The sequence below is a fragment of the Mustelus asterias genome, chromosome 14, assembly GCF_964213995.1.
Source record: "Mustelus asterias chromosome 14, sMusAst1.hap1.1, whole genome shotgun sequence".
Taxonomy (NCBI): Eukaryota; Metazoa; Chordata; class Chondrichthyes; order Carcharhiniformes; family Triakidae; genus Mustelus; species Mustelus asterias.
Genome location: NC_135814.1, coordinates 43,765,987 through 43,787,043, shown reverse-complemented (window position 1 = coordinate 43,787,043; position 21,057 = coordinate 43,765,987). Strand labels below are relative to the sequence as shown.

The following is a 21,057-nucleotide window of genomic DNA, read 5'->3' as shown; positions in this document are numbered from 1 at the left end:
GTTGAATGCATTCTGCCCCTGGTGGCCCACAGTGCCCCAGTTTGGAGCAGATTGGTTCTGAATGTATCCCATTTAGCATGGTGGGAGTGCCATACAACACGATGGACAGTATCCTCACTCTGAAGACGCGACTTTGTTTCCAATATTGTCATGGGCAGTTACAGTTGAGATAGGTAGATTGATGAGAGTGATAGCAAGTAGATTCTTCCCTAATGTTGGTGTTCACCACCTGTCAGAGGCCCAGACTGGATGATAGGTCCTTCAGGACATGGCCACTTCGATCACTTATGGTGCTCATGAGCCATGATGGACATTTGAGGTCCCCCACCCAGTGTAAATTCTGTGCCCGTACTACCCTCAGTGCTACTTCCACACGTTGTTCAAATAGAGAAGTACTGATTCATCAGTTGAGGGATTGTGGTAGGTGGTTATCAGCTTGAGGTTTCCTTACCTATGCTTGACCTGATGCCATGAGACTTCATGGGGTCCAAAGTTAGTGTAACGGATTCCTATGGCCACTCACTCTTGACTGTATACCACTCTGCTGCCACTTTTGTGGATCTGTTCTGCCATTGGGATGGGATATATCCAGATGTGATGATTGAGGTGTCTGAGACATTGGCTTTAAGTAATGATTTCTTAAGAATGACTATAATCAGACTGTTGCTTGACCAGTCTGTGGAACAGCCCTCCCAATTTTGGCACCAGTCCCCAGATGAGGAGGACTCTGCAGGGTCGACTGCTCATGGTGTGTCTGTCATTTGTGGTGCCGAGGTCTATGCCAGATGGTTTGTCCGGTATTATTTTTCAATTTTTCTGTGTTATTGAATCGCCAAATCAGAAGAGGGTTGAGATAATTGCCTTGGAGGAAGGTCAGTTCACAGACTAATAATTTGTACAGTCAGCAATGACTCAGCCGTACAAGCTATATAGTGATGGTTAATAACCTCACAGCTTGGCTAATTACTGGAACAACCTAAATTCCGAAGTCATGTGCTAAGCAGCTTGAACACTTTTTGGCAACCTTCAGTGTTTTAGGGGTCAGCAGGGAGGAGTGTTTTTTGTAAAGTTTATTCTTTTGCAGGATGTCGGCATAGCTTGCTAAGCCAGCATTCATTGCCCATCCCTAATTGCCTTTGAGAAGGTGGACCACAGCAGTTAATGTAGTGTAAATACACCCACACTGCTGTTTGGAAAGGAGTTCCAAGAGGTTGATCCAGTGACAGTGAATGAACAATTATGTCGTTCCAAGTCAGGATGGTGTGTGGCTTGGAGGGGAACTTAAATGTGACAGTGTTCCCATGCATCTGCAGCCCTTGTCCTTTTAGATGGTAGAGGTCGCAGGTTTGGAAGGTGCTGTTGTAGTGAAGGTTCTGCTTGGTGAGTTGCTGCAGTGCATCTTGTAGATGGTATACACTACTCTTAAGCAGTGGAGGGCGTGAATGTTCAAGGCGCTGGATGTCTTGTTGATCAACTAGACTGCTTTGCCTTGGATGCTGTCGAGCTTCTCGAGTGTAGTTGGAACTGCTCTCATCCAGAGAGTATTCTGTCACATTCCTGACTTGACTTGTAGATGGTGGGCAGGCTTTGGGGAGTGAGGAGGTAAGTTACTCGTCTCAGGATACCCAGCCTCCGACCTTTTCATGTAGCTACAGTAATTATCTGGCTGGTCCAGTTCAGTTTCTGGTCAATAGTAACCCCCAGGATGTTATGTATAGTAAATGGATATCAGCATCTAATTTCTTTCGCGTAGTATTTAGCAGCAGCACTTGTGATTTCAGGAATACAACAATGGGAACTTCATGTTTGTTCAAATTACGGAAAAGCTACTGATGTGGCATCTGCTCACATAATGCACAACTTCAAATGGGGGTTAAGTTATCCTACTCTTAGAAAGTAGTTTTAAAGCACAGATACATTCTTAAATTTATAAAGTTATTCTTACTGAAATTATTCTGTGTTCATTTAAGCTTGCAATCCAGATAGACACTGAAAGAGATAAAATATTCAAATTTTAGAATGATCATTGACCAGTGGTCTAATATTAGTATTAGCTGTTGTACTACTGAGTTTGGGAAAAAAATGTGCTGAAGAAAAATTAAGGTATCAAGGGGAACGCAAAGATTGTAAGTAGTTTGGAAGTCCCTTCTGGAAACAGCAGGTTATGCTAGATCGGATGTTAATTTTAAATGCAGGTTTGACAATTCCTGTTCACCAAAGGAATGAAGGGATATGATCAACAACCTTTTTAATGGTGCAACAAGTTTGTGGGGATAAATGGCCCTGTTCCTGTGTGCCTAGGGAAAACCTGAAGCACTCAATGTGTTGGACGAGGAGTGTATAAGCTTTTTAGCTTCATGAGTTATTTAGATTTTTTAAATTTTGGACTTGTCCATCAGAGTCAACTGTGTGAAGTACAGCAATTTAAATACTGGTTCGACATCAACTGCAATATTGTATCCAATTCTGGGCACCACACTTCAGGAAAGATGTGAAAGCATTAGAAAGAATGCAAAATCTCAGAAGTTCCAGGGATGAGGTCCTTTAGTTACATAGATCGGAGAAGTTGGGCCTGTTTTCCAAGGGGAAGAGAAGATTGAGAGGAGGATTTGAGCTCTTGAGGGGTCCAAACGGAGTAGTCAGGGAAAAACTTCCACTGGTGGAAGGATCTCGAATGGGAGGGCACAAATTTAAGGTAATTGGCAGAGGAAGCAGTGGAGACGTGAGGAGAAACCTTTTCCCACAGTGAGTGGTTAAGATCTGGTTAAGTGCTGCTTCAGAATGTGGTGGAGGCAATTTCAATCGAGGCTTTCAAGAGGAAACAGAATTATTATCTAAAAAGGAAGGATGTGCTGGGTTATGGGGAGAAGGTGGAGAAATGGCACTAGGTGCATTGCTCATTTGGAGAGCCAGCACAGATACAACAAAGTGAATGACCTCCTTCTGTGCTATAATAATTCTGTGATTTCCAAATCTCCAGGCCCATGCCAGCTTAACTGTACAAATGAGCAGGTAAGAAATGAGGAGTGCAGATAAAACTGAATTGCTAAACTTGGCAGATTAAATTGCTGAGGTTCACAGACAACATACGGCCCAGGAATGTAGTTTGGACAGTTGGCTTGTGCACATTAATTTTACTTCATCTGAGTTTCCACTAGCTTTTTTTTGTATGGGATAAAATAAATTATAAAATTCATCCTTTTAACTTCACCCCACCATAAATCAGTCGTCATATCCATCAGTGGTTTGTCGTACACTCACTGATAATGCTTTAATTTGTGATTCGATAAATTAGTCTGATTTAATTAGGAAAGAAAATAAAGATTTGCAGTTATATACCACGTTTCACGACCTCAAGATTTTTCAGACCAATGAACTACGTTTTGAATTGTAGTTACCGTTATGAAACAGGAATTATAATGCTGGTTTTGTTGTGAAGCTTGACTCTGATGCCAGACTGATCTGTTGTTAAATAAAAAAAAAAATCAAGAATTGTTTTTATTTATTTATATTTATTCTCCTTTAATGGTACACACAGCATCAGATTAATCAAGTATCTGTATCAGATGAGTGCCATTATGTGGACATCTAAGAAATACGAACAGACAAGAGCTTTTTGAAAAGCCCATGTATGATGTATAGTGCATGATATGTTGTTGAAGCAGAAACTCTTTAGAGCTTGATGGTTCTTAAAATTCTTAGCTGTTCATGGCTTGCAGTCATGTCTGATCTTGAAGAACTCCATGCCAGGTTATGTTTTAAATTATAAATTTGATCTTCATCTGGGAAGGCATTCCGAGTTCTTTTGAAACTTGTTTTCTATGCATAATATTTATATCTAAATTAAAGTTTAAATTAGGTTTACATTGATTTCTCTCCTGAAACAGCTAAAATTTAAATTCAATGGATAATAAATATTAAACAAACCAATGTTTTTTTTCAGTTTGAACTGCTCGCTACCTCCAAACAATTGTTAGATTAGAAGTGAAGATAAAACCCCTGGAACCAATTAACATTTCTAAATTTTAATCAGTTACTAATGGGCTCTTACTTGAACAACCAGTAAATTATACTATTTGATTTTCCAAAACCTGGGCAAGAAACCGTTGATCCTTATTTATGCTATGTTTCTATAAAACAATTTGATGCAGCGAGAGTTAACTTTGATCATCCTGGTTCAACAAATGGTGCTAAGCTCGGCATTTTAACTTCTTCATACATGGGACAGAATTCCAGCCGATTGTGCTGTCTGCGAGTATTAGATCTTTGCTCATTTAATTTGCTCTACAGTTGGGTAGGTTGGTGGTAACCAGTTGATTTGATTGTAGTGCGCAAAATTATCCAGTTTTAATCAACTTAGACATGATGAATTGAAAATGTTGAGGCAAGTCGACCTCACTTTCAGCATTTCTAGCAGATAAACATGCTGTTTTCTGCATTACTTCTGAATTGAACAGTGATTGTTGATCTAAGATAATTGGGACAGATGAACCAATCTAACTGTTTATCAAACTGCTTTGGGAACTGGAACACAGATGCCATTAAGTTTGGAGGCATTTCTTGCATTTGAAGGGGATATTTAGCTGCTTATGCCTGATCTTCATTTCATTGATTTGGATTGCTATGCTTCTGTGAAACATTTGGGACTTGATCTTTACTTTCCAGAAATACTCTTGAACGCTTCTGCAGTGTTAATGGAAGGTGTGGCATGTGAGTTCCTCCTTTGAGAGTGAAGGAACCCTGTGCGGAAAGTAGATTAGACTGTCTTTCATCAGTTTCTTGGTGGGACTTCATTTAAATTTAAATTTCTATTATAACCCCAAGTTGGATTGCAACTTTAAAAATATTTTTGTTTGGCTTACATTACTGTCCATGTGCATCAAAATGGAGCTTTCTCTAAGACATGGATGAGGCTGTTACTCTGGCAGATGGCAGTTGCTCGCTCTGCTTATTGCCCCACTGCTTTCTTCTTTTATACCTGTGATGACATATCAATATCCCCCCACAATAGGATTGGTCTCAGGTTGCCAAAACCATCAAATTTAAATCTTAAAGGTTGCTGATATCCAAGTGCCTGATTGGTTAAATTCAAAAGCCTGTTTTGTTTCAAATTGATTGGCTAAATTCAAAAGTCTGTTCTGATACAAATTGATTGGCTGAATTTTTTAAAAATTCAAATACCTAAAAGCCTGTTACCAAGGCAACCCTGTTGCCTGGCTTTCCGATACAAATGTTTCATTCTGGATTCCTTATGTACTTGCATTTTTTAACTTTCTAAGCACAGAAACCTTTTTAAAGGGACCATGTGATGCTTTCTCTCTAGCATTTTACAATTTTTAAAATAAGTTTACAAACACCAAATTCTACAATTACTTTCCTCAACTTTGCAACACCCATGTACTAAATGAGGTTGGAAGTGGTTATTTTCTCTCGGGCATTAACTGCCCCTCTTTCATCATTATCACAACTCATCAAAAGATCCTTCCTTCAAGTTACAATTTATGGCTCAACTTCAAGTTTACCTTCTCTCTCTCTCCCCCATCTGCCCTACAGCTTCATATTTGCATCCCTACCACTGCATTGAAATGGCCCTACCCAAAATCACAATGACGTTTTATTTAACTGAAATTGTAGTATATGCATAATCCCCTCCTAGACGTTTCTGCATCCTTTTACACGGTCAACCACACCAACCACTTTCAACTCTGTTGCTTAGCTTGGCAGGGCATCCTTTGTTTGGTTCCACTTTTACTTGTCTAACCATGACTAGCATAAGTCAGTAATGGCTTCTGTTCCCCTTGCTACACTCTTGTCCCTGGAATCCTCCAAGTATCTATCTTGTGTTCTTTCCTCTTCCTTATCTACATGCTTCATCTTTGTGAAGGTATTCATGCATATGTACACTGGTAACTTTGAGGTCTATCTCTCCATATCTCTTTATTGTGAGGCTGTTTTCCCCAAATTCAGTATTGGATCATTATTTCCTTCAGTTAAACAATTGGAAGACCGATGCAAGCCCATCTTCCATCCTCCAGTAAAATCTGTACTGTTGCTAATGATTGAATTTCCCCCTCCAGCCATTGTCTTGGTTTGAACTAGACTGATTCTAATCTTATTTTTTTATTTGACTTTAAACTAAACTTCAGATTCCAGATTCTCTCCACCCTAATGACTGTCCACTTCCATCACCCATCTCTGCCCATGTGTCAATCTATAAGCTGCTTAAACTCTTGTCCATGTCTTTGTCACCTTCAGATTGGGTGGTTACATGTTTCCCTTACCTTCCCCCTGCTTTCCATAAACTTCAGCTTCCATTCTATCCGATTAACTTATCAACTCTATTCTTGCTGACCAACATTCTTGAGATGTACATCTAACACCTTATATCTTTAGGATCACTAGATTCCATTTGAAATACTGTTATGTAGCCAAATGCAGCATCCACTTTGCACATGGCATGGCCCCACCAAAACAACAAAGTAATAAATTATCATATAATCAATCTTGGGTGTTGACCAACAGATGGGGAAAACTGTCTACCTTTTTGAATTGTGCCATATGATTTTTATTAACGCAAAACTGGTGAACAGGTTTACTGCCTGATCTTGTGGGTAAGTCTTGCATTGAGGCTCATGGCATACTGACTTAGAAATTAGAGAGCCAACAGCTGAAGCAAGCTGACACTAGTGTAGTTGTTTTTTAAATCCTTAATTTCAGCCTGCATCTGACAGCTGATTATTGAACAGCCTGCAGACTAGACTACCTTACTCCACGTGAAGGAGGAAGAACAAAAGTTACATTTGGATTTTAAAACATAGGGTATAGAATCTAATTATAATTACAGAATGTTCTACATAATTCCAGTGATTTCATTTCAGGTAAGAAGACAGCAAGTCCACAGCTTTCTGGTAGACTAGGATGCAAGAGCTGTATTCTGGAGGATAAGTAAGAGTAGTTGCCCTCGACATCAATGAAAATTCTGATTAAATATGGCACCAAGCAATCCTAACAAAACCTCCTGTGACTGAAGTCACAAGTGAAACAAAGAAAGGTGATTTATCTTGTTGAGAAGGTCATTCGCTGCAGTTCTGAGACAGTATTGCAGGAATTGCTGAAGGAAGCATCTTTGATCAACCATCTTCTTCAGCTGTTTCATTAGCAACCTTCCCTCTAACAGAATAATCAGGAGCTATTTATTAAAATTCCAGTGTTCATCTCCATTCATAACTTCCCTCTCATGAAGCAACCTGTGGTACACCAGGTGCACCTGAATGACATCCATTTTGGGCTCATTGACTTTTGTTGCACAATCCCTCCCATCTTCTGGAATTCACTGCAGTGTTTAATATGTTCTCGACCAGACCATCCCCTCTCCAAAGTCTCTCCTCCATTGCCCAGTTCAGGAGAGATTCTGCTGTTACCTATCATGTCAAAATCAGAGAATCCACAGGAATGATTTGTCTTCCCACTTGTACTATTACCTCTGGAGACTCCCAGAATTTAGCTGTAGCCTCCATATCTTCCTTATCTACATCTTTCCCCATTGCAATGTCATTCAGAGACATGGAATCACCTTCCATGTTATATTGTTGATATTCAACATCATTTGTCCACCACCTGTGTCAGTCCCTCCGCTATTTCTGTGTTGTCAATTGCTTGCTCGCCATCTCATGCACTTTCCAACAATAAAATTTGAAGCCACCAAAACTATCACTTTGGGCTCCTAACTACCTGCTCTACTCTTGCCACCAATTCTATCCCACTCTGTGGTCACTGTCTTAGAGTGAATAAACTGTTCTTAATCTGTGTTCTATTCAATTCAGTAGAGTTTCTAACCCAGTGTCCTCTCCATTGCAATGACTCCCTCCGATCTCAAAACTGCCCATCTCTACCCTACCTTAGCCGATGTGCTGCTGAAATACTCATCCATGCATGAACAATCTTCAGATTCAATTCTTGCAAAGCTTTCTTGGTTGACATCCCATTCTCCATCCTCTGTAAAGTTAATTCAAAATTGTACTGCTTATATCCTCCATTGCATCAAACTTTGCTACACATTATCTTTGTCCTTGCTGACCTATGCTACTCAATTTAAATTTCTCATCTTTGTGTTTAAATCCCTTTATGGCCTTGCCCTCCTTATCTTTAACCTCATCCAGCCTTACAACCCTCACTTTGCTAAAACGCATTATTCCTCTGCCATGCTTTTGTCCCACCATTATCACTTGTGCCTTCACTGTTCCAGACCTTATGCTCTAGAATTTCTCCCTAAGCCTTTGCTTTTTTCATTAAGATGCTTCCTAAAATCCACTTCTTTGTCCAAGGTTTTGATTATCCCTTCTTGTATCTCCTTTGACTTGGCATCTATTTTTGTCTTTGCTTCAATGAAGTACATTTATTAAGGTACTAAATAAATGCAGGTTATTGCTAAGTGGCGGATAATATTTTCCACCTGAGTTATCATGTACTGAACAAATGGGAACCCAGCCATGCTCCCCTGACCATAGCACCACTATCTTCTACCATTAATACTCTTGGGAGTCACAGTTTATCAGAAGCTTAACTGGGTTAGCTGTACAACCATACAACCAACAAGGGAAGGGCAGAGACTGTGTACTCTGACAACATAGCCTGAACTCTTTTTTAAAAAAAAACTCTGCTATCTGCAGGATTCATGTTGGAAATGTGATATAATCGGTGTTGTGCACTGGGATGGGTGCTGCTGCAAAGCACTCAAGAATCTCAGTACTATCTAGGGAGAAGAACCATACACATGTTCAGTTCTCTGGCAATTGACTCTATTGATAATTTTTGGATACTAAAGAAATTGAGGAATAAGGTGATTAGTGTGGGAAGGTGGAGTTAAAATTGGAAATTGGCCATAATCATATTGAATGACAGAACAGATCTGAAGGACCAAATAGCTACTGTTTCTTATGCTGTTGTATCCACCCCATCAACCACTGATGCATTGTGTCTGCAGTCCTTATGATTTATAGGATGCACTTGCAACTCACCAATAAAAATTCAACAGGATCTGCTTATCTTGGAGCACCATCGTCACAAGGATGATGAGTTCAAGTTTCATCATCACATTCTCAGGACAATAAATGTTGCCTTGCCAACCGCATCCACCTTAAGGGAACAACCTTAAAGATAGAGGACATTCACCCCGAGAATCTATCTTTTGCATGCCAAAACTTTGGTTAACTTATGCTTTGTAATTCATCTTGCTTATCCATTATGTTCCATACAAAGGAATACATTTAAATCAAACACGAGAGCATTTCTGATATTCTGCAGAGCCCAATATTGTGATCTGTGCCAACTCTTGAGAGCTGGAGTGACAGCTGTGCCTTCTGCCCCACCTGTATCCTGAACTGTTTCAGTGGCAGTTGGTGGTACAGGGACAGATGTGTTGCATTCACTGCATCCATCAGTTTAGCAGCCCCAGACAACACAAATATAAATTAAATTTTCTGACAAATACATTAGACTTGGTCCTTTTAGAATTCCCTTGCACCATTATTATTGTGAAAACTACCGTCTAAAATTAGGGAGATGAGTTCCTTTCCGGACTCATCTTGTTCTGAAGTTGTGTTTTGTGTTCAACAAGCTGATATAAACTTTTTTCTACTTAAAGTAAAGTTTATTTATTAGTCACAAGTAAGGCTTACATTAACACTGCAATGAAGTTACTGTGAAATTCCCCTAGTCGCCACAGTCCAGCGCCTGTTCGAGTCAATGCACCTAACCAGCTTGTCTTTCAGAATGTGGGAGGAAACCCACACAGACACGAGGAGAATGTGCAAACTCCACACAGACAGTGACCCAAGCCGGGAATCGAACCCGGGTCCCTGGCGCTGTGAGGCAGCAGTGCTAACCACCGTGCTACCTTGCTGCCCTGTGGAGTGCTTGGAGTGTCCAGTTAGCATCAAACATTCTCAAATAAACTGTAGCATGGTCAAATCAATGAGCAAACCTACCTTTGCTCTCCTGCATCTCAACGATGTTCTCAATTTAAGACAATCCCTTCGTAATGTATTCTCATGGTGCTTTCCATTTGCCGTCAGTCATCATTCATGGCGTGCCTAAAAATGAGATTGCCCATATTTGGGCTCAATTTGGCAGTTCAATGCCAAGACTAATTTCATGTAGGATCATACAGCTGGTGAAGAAGAGTTTCATTTATTCAGCCTGTCTTAAGTTGAAGCCCAGATCCCAAAGGTGAAAAGAGTGTGTAAACCCATTTCATCATGCAATCTTTACTGCTGTGAAAATTATAGTAAATTAATAAAAGTTCCTTAATCGTTGTTAGATCTCTGACCTGCTAGGTTCTTGATAGTTTTTAAGCAGTTGGCAACAGAGAAAAGACAAGAGTTGGAAAAATCAGAGTTGTTATGGTGCCACTTTTGTGTATCTCCTGGTGTTAACTGAAGATGGACAAAGTAGTAGGTTGCATACTTGTCATGTCAGTGCCACTTGGAAATGGAAAATCAAGGTCAGGGGAAATGGGACTTAACAAACATATTGTTTTGAAAGTCTGGATGTTGTGGGCTGCAGGAGTTGCTGATGAAATTAATTGTTCAGCAGCCCTCTTACTGGTTTGTTCAGTAAAAGACATCAGAGATGGATAGTCATGTTTATGGTTGGCACCATGTCAGTTTTCTCAGCCTGTGGCTTTAAAATTGGCGTTGAACTCTTTGCTCTTGCGTCCAAAATAAATCAAAAATCAAGAAAAATTAAAACTTGTTAATGTTGGTCCCTTTCCATACAGAGGAGCAGCAACAAGTAAAAACCAGGCTAGAGAATTTTAAAATTAGAAACAAAGTTTGTGGGGCTTGGACTTATTCGAATTTTAGAACAGGTGATATTGGAAACTCTAGTCAAGCTTTTTCAGACGGAACCTGATTTCCAATTGGGTATTTTCAAATCAGGATTATATTTAATGATTGGCCGTTCATAAAATTTGCCACAATCCTTTCACTTACTGCATGAGACTGATAAAAAGGAGCATCATTGGGGTTGTCTGTCAGAGCGCCACACATGGATATTGTTTTCTGGGAGTCCTCTGTGTGGTTGAGCCCCTTCACTAGGAAGGTCTAGTGCCCCATTGGACCTTGCGGGTGGGGGTCAAAATTAATGCTTCATTTTATCCCCCACATTTTTAATTTATGAATTATATTCAAAATGTAATTCATTTATGAATTACATTCAAAATGTTAGATTCAGCAAAATTAAGATCATGAGAATGCATTTGGTAATGGCCTCACAGACTGATACCAGGGATGAGAAATTATAGTTATGAGGAAGGACTTGAGATGCTAGAGAAAAAAGCCTATGAGGAATTTCGTAGAGGCTATTTTGAGGAATTGGTGATAACAGGGTCATCAGTTGACAGTTGAGAAATAGGGTGGCATGGTGGCGCAGTGGTTAGCACTGCTGCCTCAGAGCTCCAGGGATCTAGGTTTGATTCTGGCCTCGGGTGTCTGTCTGCAATCAGTTTGCACGTTCTCCCTGTGTCCAAGTGCTCCCGTTGTGTGTGTGTGGGTGTGACATGCATGTGTGTGGCATGCATGTCCCCTGTGATGGACTGGCACCCTGTCCTGGGTGTCCTCACCTAATGCCCAATGTCTGTCGGGATAGGCTCCAACCCTGAATTGAAGTAAGCGGCTGAGTGGAAGTGAAGTGGAAAAGGTTATACTTTTTATGCAAATAATTCCTAATGTATGGATACTTTGCTGCAAGATGTGGAGGTAGCACAGATTTGTGCATCTCCAGGAAAAAGTGGATAAAGATTCGAAACAGATACTGGAGAAAGGGAGAGAGCAGATAAGTGCTATTAGTTTTAAATTCTTCTGACAAAGAGCCAGCACAGACATAATAAACCATATGGCCACCTCTTCTGCTTTAAACATTTTTTGTTCTATAGTTCAAAGTATATGAAAAATTAAGGCAGTAACTAAAAGGCAGTCGTAAAAAAAATTCAGATGTTTAATTAGTCGGTTTTGTGGAGGTCCTCAAGCCTTTACTGGTAATTTTCCTGATCTGTATTTGATCATATTGATATGGTTAACATAATAGCTAATTGTTGAACAAATCGGAACCAGCTGATACTTGATTTTTGTGTGCTTTGAATAGCTAGCTGTTTAATGTGAAATTTGAATTCAATTCAAATCTGAAATTAAAAGTCTAATGATGACCATGAAACCATAGTCAGTTGTTGTAAAAACCCGTCTGGTTCATTAATGTCCTTTAGAGAAGGAAACCTGCCATAACTTACCTGTGTGTGTGTCTGGCCTACATGTGGCTCCAAATCCACAGCAATGTGGTTGATTCTTAAAATGCTCTCTGAAATGCATTCAGTTCGAGGGCAATCAGGGATGGGTATTAAATGCTGGCCTAACCAGCAACACCCATAATTGAGTAGAGAAAATAAATGCACTGTATGTTAAAATTCCAGTCATCCAGGTAGTTTGAAGTTTGATGGCTGAACTGAAAATGAACAAAATCAGTTACCCAAAGAGATGATCTTACTTTCCAATTAATGGGTTTAAGGGTTCGTTCATTATAATTTGAAATCAAAGTTAAATTGCAGGCTTGGGTTTTGAGAGGACTGTTTAGCTTTGCACTAAAAGTGGTGAGTGTTGCTTTCATGCAACAATGTTGGCAGTATTTTGCACGGTGGTAGGTTCCAGCATAAAAACCACCCCTTGTGTCACAAAGCCTCTTTTATGTTTGTCTAAAACAAAACTGAAAATTTGTAAAATTGTATTTGAGATACACATTTGTGACAAATAAACATTTAGTAATAAATACTTCAAAATAGCTGAAGAAAGCTTCATTGTTTGAATGGCCCATAAGGCATCTTGTGGTGTATTTTGTTCACAGCTGTTATACCAAGGGAATATTGGTGCATTTTCTCAAGCTGTAGCTCAGGCTGTTACCTGTAAAGTGCTCCTTTATCCCTCATCTGGTTGTCTTTTAGCTTGTAACCGCAGAGGCTGAAGGAAATTGCAGTTGCTACTGTACAGATTAATGATGCTCGTCCAGTGGTGTTTACATTCACACTGTTGTTAGACCACACAGGTAATTGTCAGATCAGGCATTGACAGTTGTGACAGGATGAAATTATGTGGGTTGCTTTGAGAGCGCTCAACCAGGTGTTTATTTAAGATGATCAGATACCCACTTTTACCATATTTATGCGCCATTAGTGGCATCTTATGATCACAAGAATGCAGCTAATATCTGTAATATTTGCACACCCTATTGAGAGAATGTTTGCAGTTTCTAACCATAATCAAAGAAGCACAATTTCTTTTGTATTCAGCTTTTAAGCAATTTGTGTGTTATTTGTACAAACTAATTTGCTTTCTCAGAATATATTTATATAAAATTATTTGGGTGTTCAGGCGAGGCTATTAGTTGAACTGCTATACAAAGTGAAATGCTTATGAACATTTTCTTAGTCTAAATTTTAGGTTCACATTTGGTGAATGCAAAATCAGGTTTAGACTTTGAAAACCCCAGTGTTTGCTCGAGTACCTACCACATTATATATTAGCTGCAGCATTTAAAAATAAACCATCTAAACAGGTAATTAAACAAAGTTTGTCCGAATAAAAATGTCACTTGCTTGGAAAATGTTAGTCATCAATCTGTCTTGTGCTTTTAGGGTCCACCAACTGATGCCCCAGCCGTGGATACAGCAGAACAGGTTTACATATCTTCTCTCGCTCTGCTGAAGGTAAGATTGTTGGTCTGTAGGCTCTTTGGTCCTGGTAACTGTATATTGTAATTTAGAATGTAATAAAACAGCAAATAAAACAATCCATTTTACATTCTATATCTTAGTGCCATTTCCAGATGAATTTACTGTTTTGTCCTTTGTAACAAAACATTTTGTATTTAATGCATTTAGCTTTCCGTTTTAAATGCAGTAACTGTGTTGTTTGCCTTCAGAAGAGTAGTAGTATAAAGGAAATCAAAAATACCAAAACTAAACTGAAAAAAATCAGTGGTCAAGATTACTGTAACATTATAGGATATTACACAAGAAAGTTTTCTCTTTCTGGGTTGAAAGCTCTGAGATACATTTTTTTGGTATGCATTTTGTTAATCTGCAGATGTTGAAACATGGACGGGCTGGCGTTCCTATGGAAGTAATGGGCCTGATGCTGGGTGAATTTGTTGATGACTATACAGTCCGTGTTATTGATGTATTTGCTATGCCTCAGTCAGGCACGGTGAGCCATATTTTTCTTTATTTTGAATTTGAATATTCTTGAATTTTCACCATGTTTATTTTGAAGCAGTTGTTTTCCAAAGCTGAGTAATTTGTTTTTTTTCCCCACAGGGTGTTAGTGTTGAAGCAGTTGACCCAGTTTTTCAAGCTAAAATGCTGGACATGTTGAAGCAGACAGGCAGGTAGGATATAAAATCTCCTTGTGTGGTAAAAGTAAGGTCACCACCAGAAATACATATCTGCAGAATATCCCTTTATTCATTTACAATTTACTTTATGCGGTTGAGTTATATTTGTTTGCAACTTATTACAAATTGTTTAAAGTTCTGAGCTTGATTGCTATTTTATTTTGTATCTCTTTGCAGTTTCATTTCATACCTATCAACAGTTGTCACATGCTTGTTCAAATACGTTCACTGTGAAAAAAAGCTTAAAAATTAATGTTAACAAAAGGCTCAGCAGCACTGCAGAATAGTGTAAATTGCTTCTTGACTGAGTTCCTGGTCCCACTGCTGCTTTAATTGATATTTGAAGGGTGGATATTTACTCTCAAGTGCTGAAAGGGTAAAAACTGGCTCAGGGAAGGTGTGGTAACAGGGTGAAAAATTGAAAGCATGATCTACCACCGCTAATGCACATCTTTTTAATGATAGCGCTTGTATGACACACTTTCTTCACTTCCACACCATCATAAATGTATGTTGAATGAGTTCCCATTTTTCATACTTGTATTATTATGTTTTTGTGTTTCTATTGTTAAGCTCCATTCATTTTTGTGCTTTCCTTATTCAAAGTGCTAGTTTGCCTTTTATTTCCAAATTAAAAACACTTAGCCATTTGCTCCGTTTTAGACCTGAAATGGTTGTTGGCTGGTACCATAGTCACCCTGGCTTTGGATGCTGGCTTTCAGGAGTTGACATCAACACTCAGCAGAGCTTTGAAGCCCTGTCGGAGCGAGCTGTTGCCGTAGTAGTGGATCCTATTCAGAGCGTAAAGGGGAAGGTATGATCATATTCTTAGTAAATGTTACTTATGTGTCATTAAATCCCTTGATTGGCAAATACACACAATTAATACTAATTATTTAAAGTATTGGAAGCCCTTTGTAGTGTTCAAGATATATACCAATTATATTCATAAAAGTGATGTTGGTTAGATGTTGCAGTAGAATTAGATATGAGCTGAGCCATATGCTAATTGGTGATTTCCCTTGAACTTTCACGCCATGAATATATGGTAAATGTTTTCCTGTTTTGACTTTTATGTTCTTTCGAGCTTGCGAATATATTGCTATGATTAATTTGTATTTCTTTACATCCTTGTCCAAAGGATCATTTAACCTCTCAAAAAAACACATTCGCTGTAGCAAAGATTGAGTTGTAAAATAGTTAATATTCTAGTTAGTCAGGACGCCAGGCCCATGATATCAGTATATGTTAATTGGTTTTATAGGTAGAAAAAAAATCACATTTACCTTTGAGGTGAACATTAACTATTTAATGTTGATCTTTGTTTGTCAAATGACTTCTGATTAGCAGGTGTAATGCACAATTAGAAATAATTATTTTTGGGCCAGATATAAATGTAATATAAGCTGAGCATACAGCATTTATTTTATTGAAATGGGTATCATCTGTTTTAAAATCAATACAATACATGTACGTTATACATTACTGTGTCGATTTTATTGGCCACTTTCTAAAATGTAAAGATTGTTTTTTTGCTTTTACAATACCACTGTGAGCATTTGAGTGCCCTCACATTTCACACTTAAATGGCTTGATTGCAAAGAAGTGGCTTGATTGCAAAACTAATGTCCTGCATTTGTTAATTCTTATTAAATAATAACGAATTTCAATAGGGAGATATTAACTTGCTGACTATAATAGAAATATGAGGCTGATAGAATCCGATGAATGAATTAATAATTTGTTAATTCTAATTTGTGCAAGAAGTTAAATGATTTTCTGACTGTTTCCAATAATTTACAAGTTATTTTAATGCATTTCGAAGTTAGATAATTGGAAGTGTTTAACATTGACAGGGAGATGGTTAAATTACAGTTTGGGTTGCTATTCACCTTTGTTGTAGTCTGTTTTTGCTGTTGTTGTTCAGTTCCTTTCTTTTTTTATTCTCTTCTGGCCCCATATGCCATTTTCCTATTTCCTGCCTCATGACAGCAGGGAGCAGGTCTATTATCACCTTCACAGAGCTGTCTGCAAATGTGAGAGGCAATTCGATTTTGCTCTACCACAGGGAGGGTATATTATAAAGAGTGCAGAACATAAAGAAATTGACTAGGTGGTTTACTGGCTTAAACTACTGCTGAGGTGTCTTGTTACAGCATGCATTGCCATTCTGATATGGAAGTTAATGAAATTGTGAACTGAAAAGACAAATCATTACTTTAATATTTGAGACAGATGCGTATATTGCTTTTTGTGACTCATTTTTTAATAGTACAATAGTCATTCATCATATTAAGGTGTGCGATTGTGAAATTTTAAAAGGCTATGTATGCAAGGTACGTTAGGTGGTTAATACATGCTTTTAGTTTGAAAGGTCTGTTGTTGAGGTTTTTCCAGAGCAGAAGTATAATAGATCACATTGTCGGAAAATATGTCAGTCCTATTGTCTACTAAACTAAATTATATCGTGTAATTTATCTGTGTTAACATTAATACACTTGTAATACTGTTTTATATTACTCATTACTAAGAGCCATTTCTTTGCTTCTCTAAAATTGGCTTAAATTTTTATTTGGTATAAAACAAGACTTGTATGCTATCACCCCTTTACTCAGTCCTCCCAAAAGATGGAAATGGGGATTGTTCACATATGAATGTATTTAGGACTATATATTTGGAATTTGAGTTTATAATGATGCAAAATTTTGTCAGCTGTGCAAATCACAATTAGTCTTTAGATTGGTTAATTGGATATTGAGTACAAGCCCTTGTGGTTTACCAGTGTAATTTAAAAATATGCTGTTCAATTATGTTAACAACAGTGTTGATTCAATATTGTCATTTTAGTTTTAAAAATTGTCTTTTGGGGTGAAAAATATGGTTCATTTAATCTATTTTTTATTAATTTTGGCAGTAGTAAGGGAACAGGTTTGACCAATAGCATGCTGGAAGAAATGCTAGTTGAACTGATTGTCTTGGTAACATTAATGTTTTGGCCATGGTATATTGCATAAGAACTGTTGGAACTTTGATGTAGTCATAACACCTGTGCAAATATAAAATATTAGACAAATTAATTTTGGTTTGTGCCCAAATGATTATTCCTGCTGCAATATACGCATAGTCTATCCTGGTTATAGCACTCATTCAGGCCTTACAACACCAGAATTGAATAAATTGTCAGCTTTTACCCTGTATGTATTTTATTTGCTTTAGTATGTTGAACTAAACTGTCCAAATTTTTAACACTAATGCTGATTTATCTATATTGATTTCAAACTGTATTATACTCTCTTTGCGTATTTAGTTCAATTATAGACTTTTTTAAAAAAAAAGCTTACTTCAGTATAGCAAAACCAGGATTATAACCTGTTTTATGTGGGTTCAGCTGCCTTTAATCCCTGTTATGAAGGAGCATACGTGAGATATGCACAGTTACCACTTGAACAGCACAAAATGGTCTCTAGTGGGAGAAAGATTTGTGCTGTAATACCAGATGGCATTGGTAACATTAATAAAACCATTCTTTTTGAGGAATTGTTCTAATTTAAATGACCGATTTTGATTTTAAACTTAAATTTTTTGGATTCAAGATTATTTGCTGCAATAATATTTTGTAAAGTGTGTGTGTTTTATTCTACTTAATGAGAATATAAGATATGGGAGCAGGAGGAAGCCATACTGCCTTTTGAGCCTGTTCCGCCATTCAATAAGATCATGGTTGATCAGATCTGTTTCCTGCCTGTGTCCCACAGACAAATGTTTTAAACGATAGATTTACTTCAACCTTGAATATATTCAGTGACTCAGCTTTCTGCGGTAGAGAATTCCAAAGATTCTGAGAGAATAATTCCTCCATGTGCTCATCTTAAATACGTGGCCCCTTATTCTGAAATTATGCACCCTATTCTTGATTTCCCATGAGGGGGAACATCCTTTCCATATCTCGCCTGTCAAAGCCCCTCAGAATTGGATATATTTCAATAAGATCACTTCTTATTCTTCTGAACTGGGAATGGACTGCCTGCTGTGATAGTGGAATCGGACACTTTAGGAACGTTCAAGCGGTTATTGGATAGGCACATGGAGCATACCAGAATGATAGGGAGTGGGATAGCTTGATCTTGGTTTCGGACAAAGCTCGGCACAACACTGAGGGCCGAAGGGCCTGTACTGTGCTGTGCTGTACTGTTCTATGTTCTATGTATGGGTATCGGCCCAACCTGCTCAACTTTTTTTCATAAGATGAATCCCAGGAATCAACCTTGTGAACCTTCTCTGAACTGCCTCAGTTCAGATATATCCCTCCTCAAATAAAGAGACCAAAATTGTACACAATATGTTAGGCGTGGTCACACCAATGTTTTGTACAGTTGTAGCATGCTTCCCCACTTTTATGCTCCAATCTCTTTGCAATAAAGGCCAACATTTCATTTGGTTTCTTAATAAATGGCTGTCCCTGAATGCTACCTTTTCTGATTCATGTACAAGGATGTCCTGTACACTCTGCACTGCAGCATTCTGTAATGTCTTTCCATTTAAATTTCTATTCTTTTCTATCCTCCATACTTTTTCCACATTATGCTCTTGCATTACTTAGACTGTAAATTAGTGGTTTCTTGATTTTAAATGTGGTTACATTCTTCTCCCCCTTCTTTGACAATTGTGTCTGATTTATGCTAATCGGCATAATTTCTGATCTGCAATCTCAGCAGTGCAACAGTTCGGGTGTTACAATTGCCCATAGAGCTCATTGGCTTTGGAGGGGAAAAAAACAGTCACGGTTCTGACTTCCTATTGCTTTTCAGATGCCTCCTGCTGGAAAGTGAGTGTGTGTGTGTGCGTACGTCAGGTGAGAACATGATCAGACTCATTTGCAGTCTACAGAAGGAGGCTATTTGACCTATCACCATTAGTGCTGGATCGTCAACACGAGATGCTATCTAATCTCCATATTGCTTTATTTTCTTCCTTTACAAATACTTAATTCCCTATTTAAATGACATAGCTCTGTCTCAATAGTGACTTGTCAAAGTGATCCATGTTCTGATAACTTGTTAACTGAAAGCATTTAATCTAATATCTCTTTTTTGTACTGATAATGCTGGTACTTTTTTGTACTGACAACAGCTCCTTTGTTGCTGATTCTTTAAACCCTGGAAGCAATCGTTCAGCATTTATGCTACTTGCAAACATGTATTACGTAATGTTCTTTGTTTTGGTTATAGAAACTACACTTTTCACTTTTGTTTCCTAGAATGTTTGCCTTCAGATTCCTTTGCATCTGCCCAGTCTGCTGACTTAGCTTCTTGAAATTTCCTTTAATCTTCCTCACTGGGTAGTCTCCCAGAAGCAAATGAAACATCATTCCTCTTGTGCTTATTTATATCAACCACTTTTTATGGCGTTTAGACCTTTGCTCAGTTCTAAGATGAGAATATCCTGGTTGATTTTTTCCCCTTTTTTAGAATGGGGTATGATATTCACTATCTTTATGTCCTTTGTTACAGTTATAGTTCTAAATATTTTTTATTCAGCAAGATATATCTTCTACCATATCCTGGGTTGGGCATTTTTTTTAGACCTATTAACATTTTAAATCACTGTATAATAAAACAGGGAAATTATAAACGGGACTTTTCTATAGAAAAAGAAAAGAAAGGCTGGCACAGTGGTTAGTGTGACTGGCTCACAGCGCCAAGGGCCTGGGTTCGATTCCCACCTTGGGAATGTTTTCTTGAAGCATGTTCTCCTTGTGTCTGTGGGTTTCCTCTGGGTACGCTGGTTTTTTCCCACAGTCCAAAGATGTACAGGCTAGGTGGATTGGCCATACTAAATTGCCCCTTTGTGTCCAAGATGTGTAGGCTAGGTGGATTAACCTTGGTAAAGGCGCGGGTTTACGGGGATAGGGCCTGGGTAAAATGCTTTTTCAGAGAGTCAGTGCAGACTCGGTGGGCTGAGTGGCTTCTTTCAGCACTATAGGGATTCTGAGGATTCTAAAATCATAAATAGTGCTTCTCATGACTGCTTAGGGTCAGTAGACTGGTCAGCATTTAAAAACTTGCAACCAGCCTGAATGATAACATACTACAGTAGCTGACTTCATTAGTAAGTGTATAGAAGATTGTGTACAAAAAAGCAAATCCGCGTGTTTCCCAACCGGAAATAGTGGATGAACAGAGATATCCGCTGCCTGCTGAAGTCCAGGTCTGAGGCAATCGAGCCAGGCGACCCTAACCTATACAAGAAAGCCAGATATGATCTATGGAGATCCATCAAAGATGCCAAAAGACAGCATAGGACCAAGCTAGAATCCCAGGCTACCCACACGGACTCCTACTGACTATGTCAAGGTCTGCAAGATATAACAGGCTACAAGATGAAGGCAGGTAAAATCGCCAGCTCCAGTGCACCCCTCCCCGATGAGCTCAATGCATTCTATACCCACTTTGAGCAAGAGGGCAGCGAGAGCATGCCTTCCATCCCGGAAGCATTGGACGAACCTGTATCCGAGGTCACCATTGCTGATGTCAGAGTAGCCTTCTCAAAAGTCAATCCACGGAAAGCAACCGGCCCAGATAGAGTACTTGGACGAGCACTCAGGTCCTGCGTGGACCAGCT

At 38.6% G+C, this 21,057-nt stretch overlaps 1 protein-coding gene across 3 annotated transcripts in view; it reads left to right on the top strand.

Moving 5' to 3' along the window:
* Positions 1-21,057, top strand: part of psmd14 (proteasome 26S subunit, non-ATPase 14) — a 101,562-nt gene that overhangs the window by 33,962 nt on the left and 46,543 nt on the right. For all 3 annotated transcript variants that reach the window (XM_078228278.1, XM_078228276.1, XM_078228279.1), the window contains 4 exons: positions 13,679-13,750; positions 14,130-14,249; positions 14,360-14,430; positions 15,100-15,250. In XM_078228278.1, coding sequence (XP_078084404.1) covers positions 13,679-13,750; positions 14,130-14,249; positions 14,360-14,430; positions 15,100-15,250 — 414 coding nt within the window. The remainder of the gene's footprint in view (positions 1-13,678; positions 13,751-14,129; positions 14,250-14,359; positions 14,431-15,099; positions 15,251-21,057) is intronic.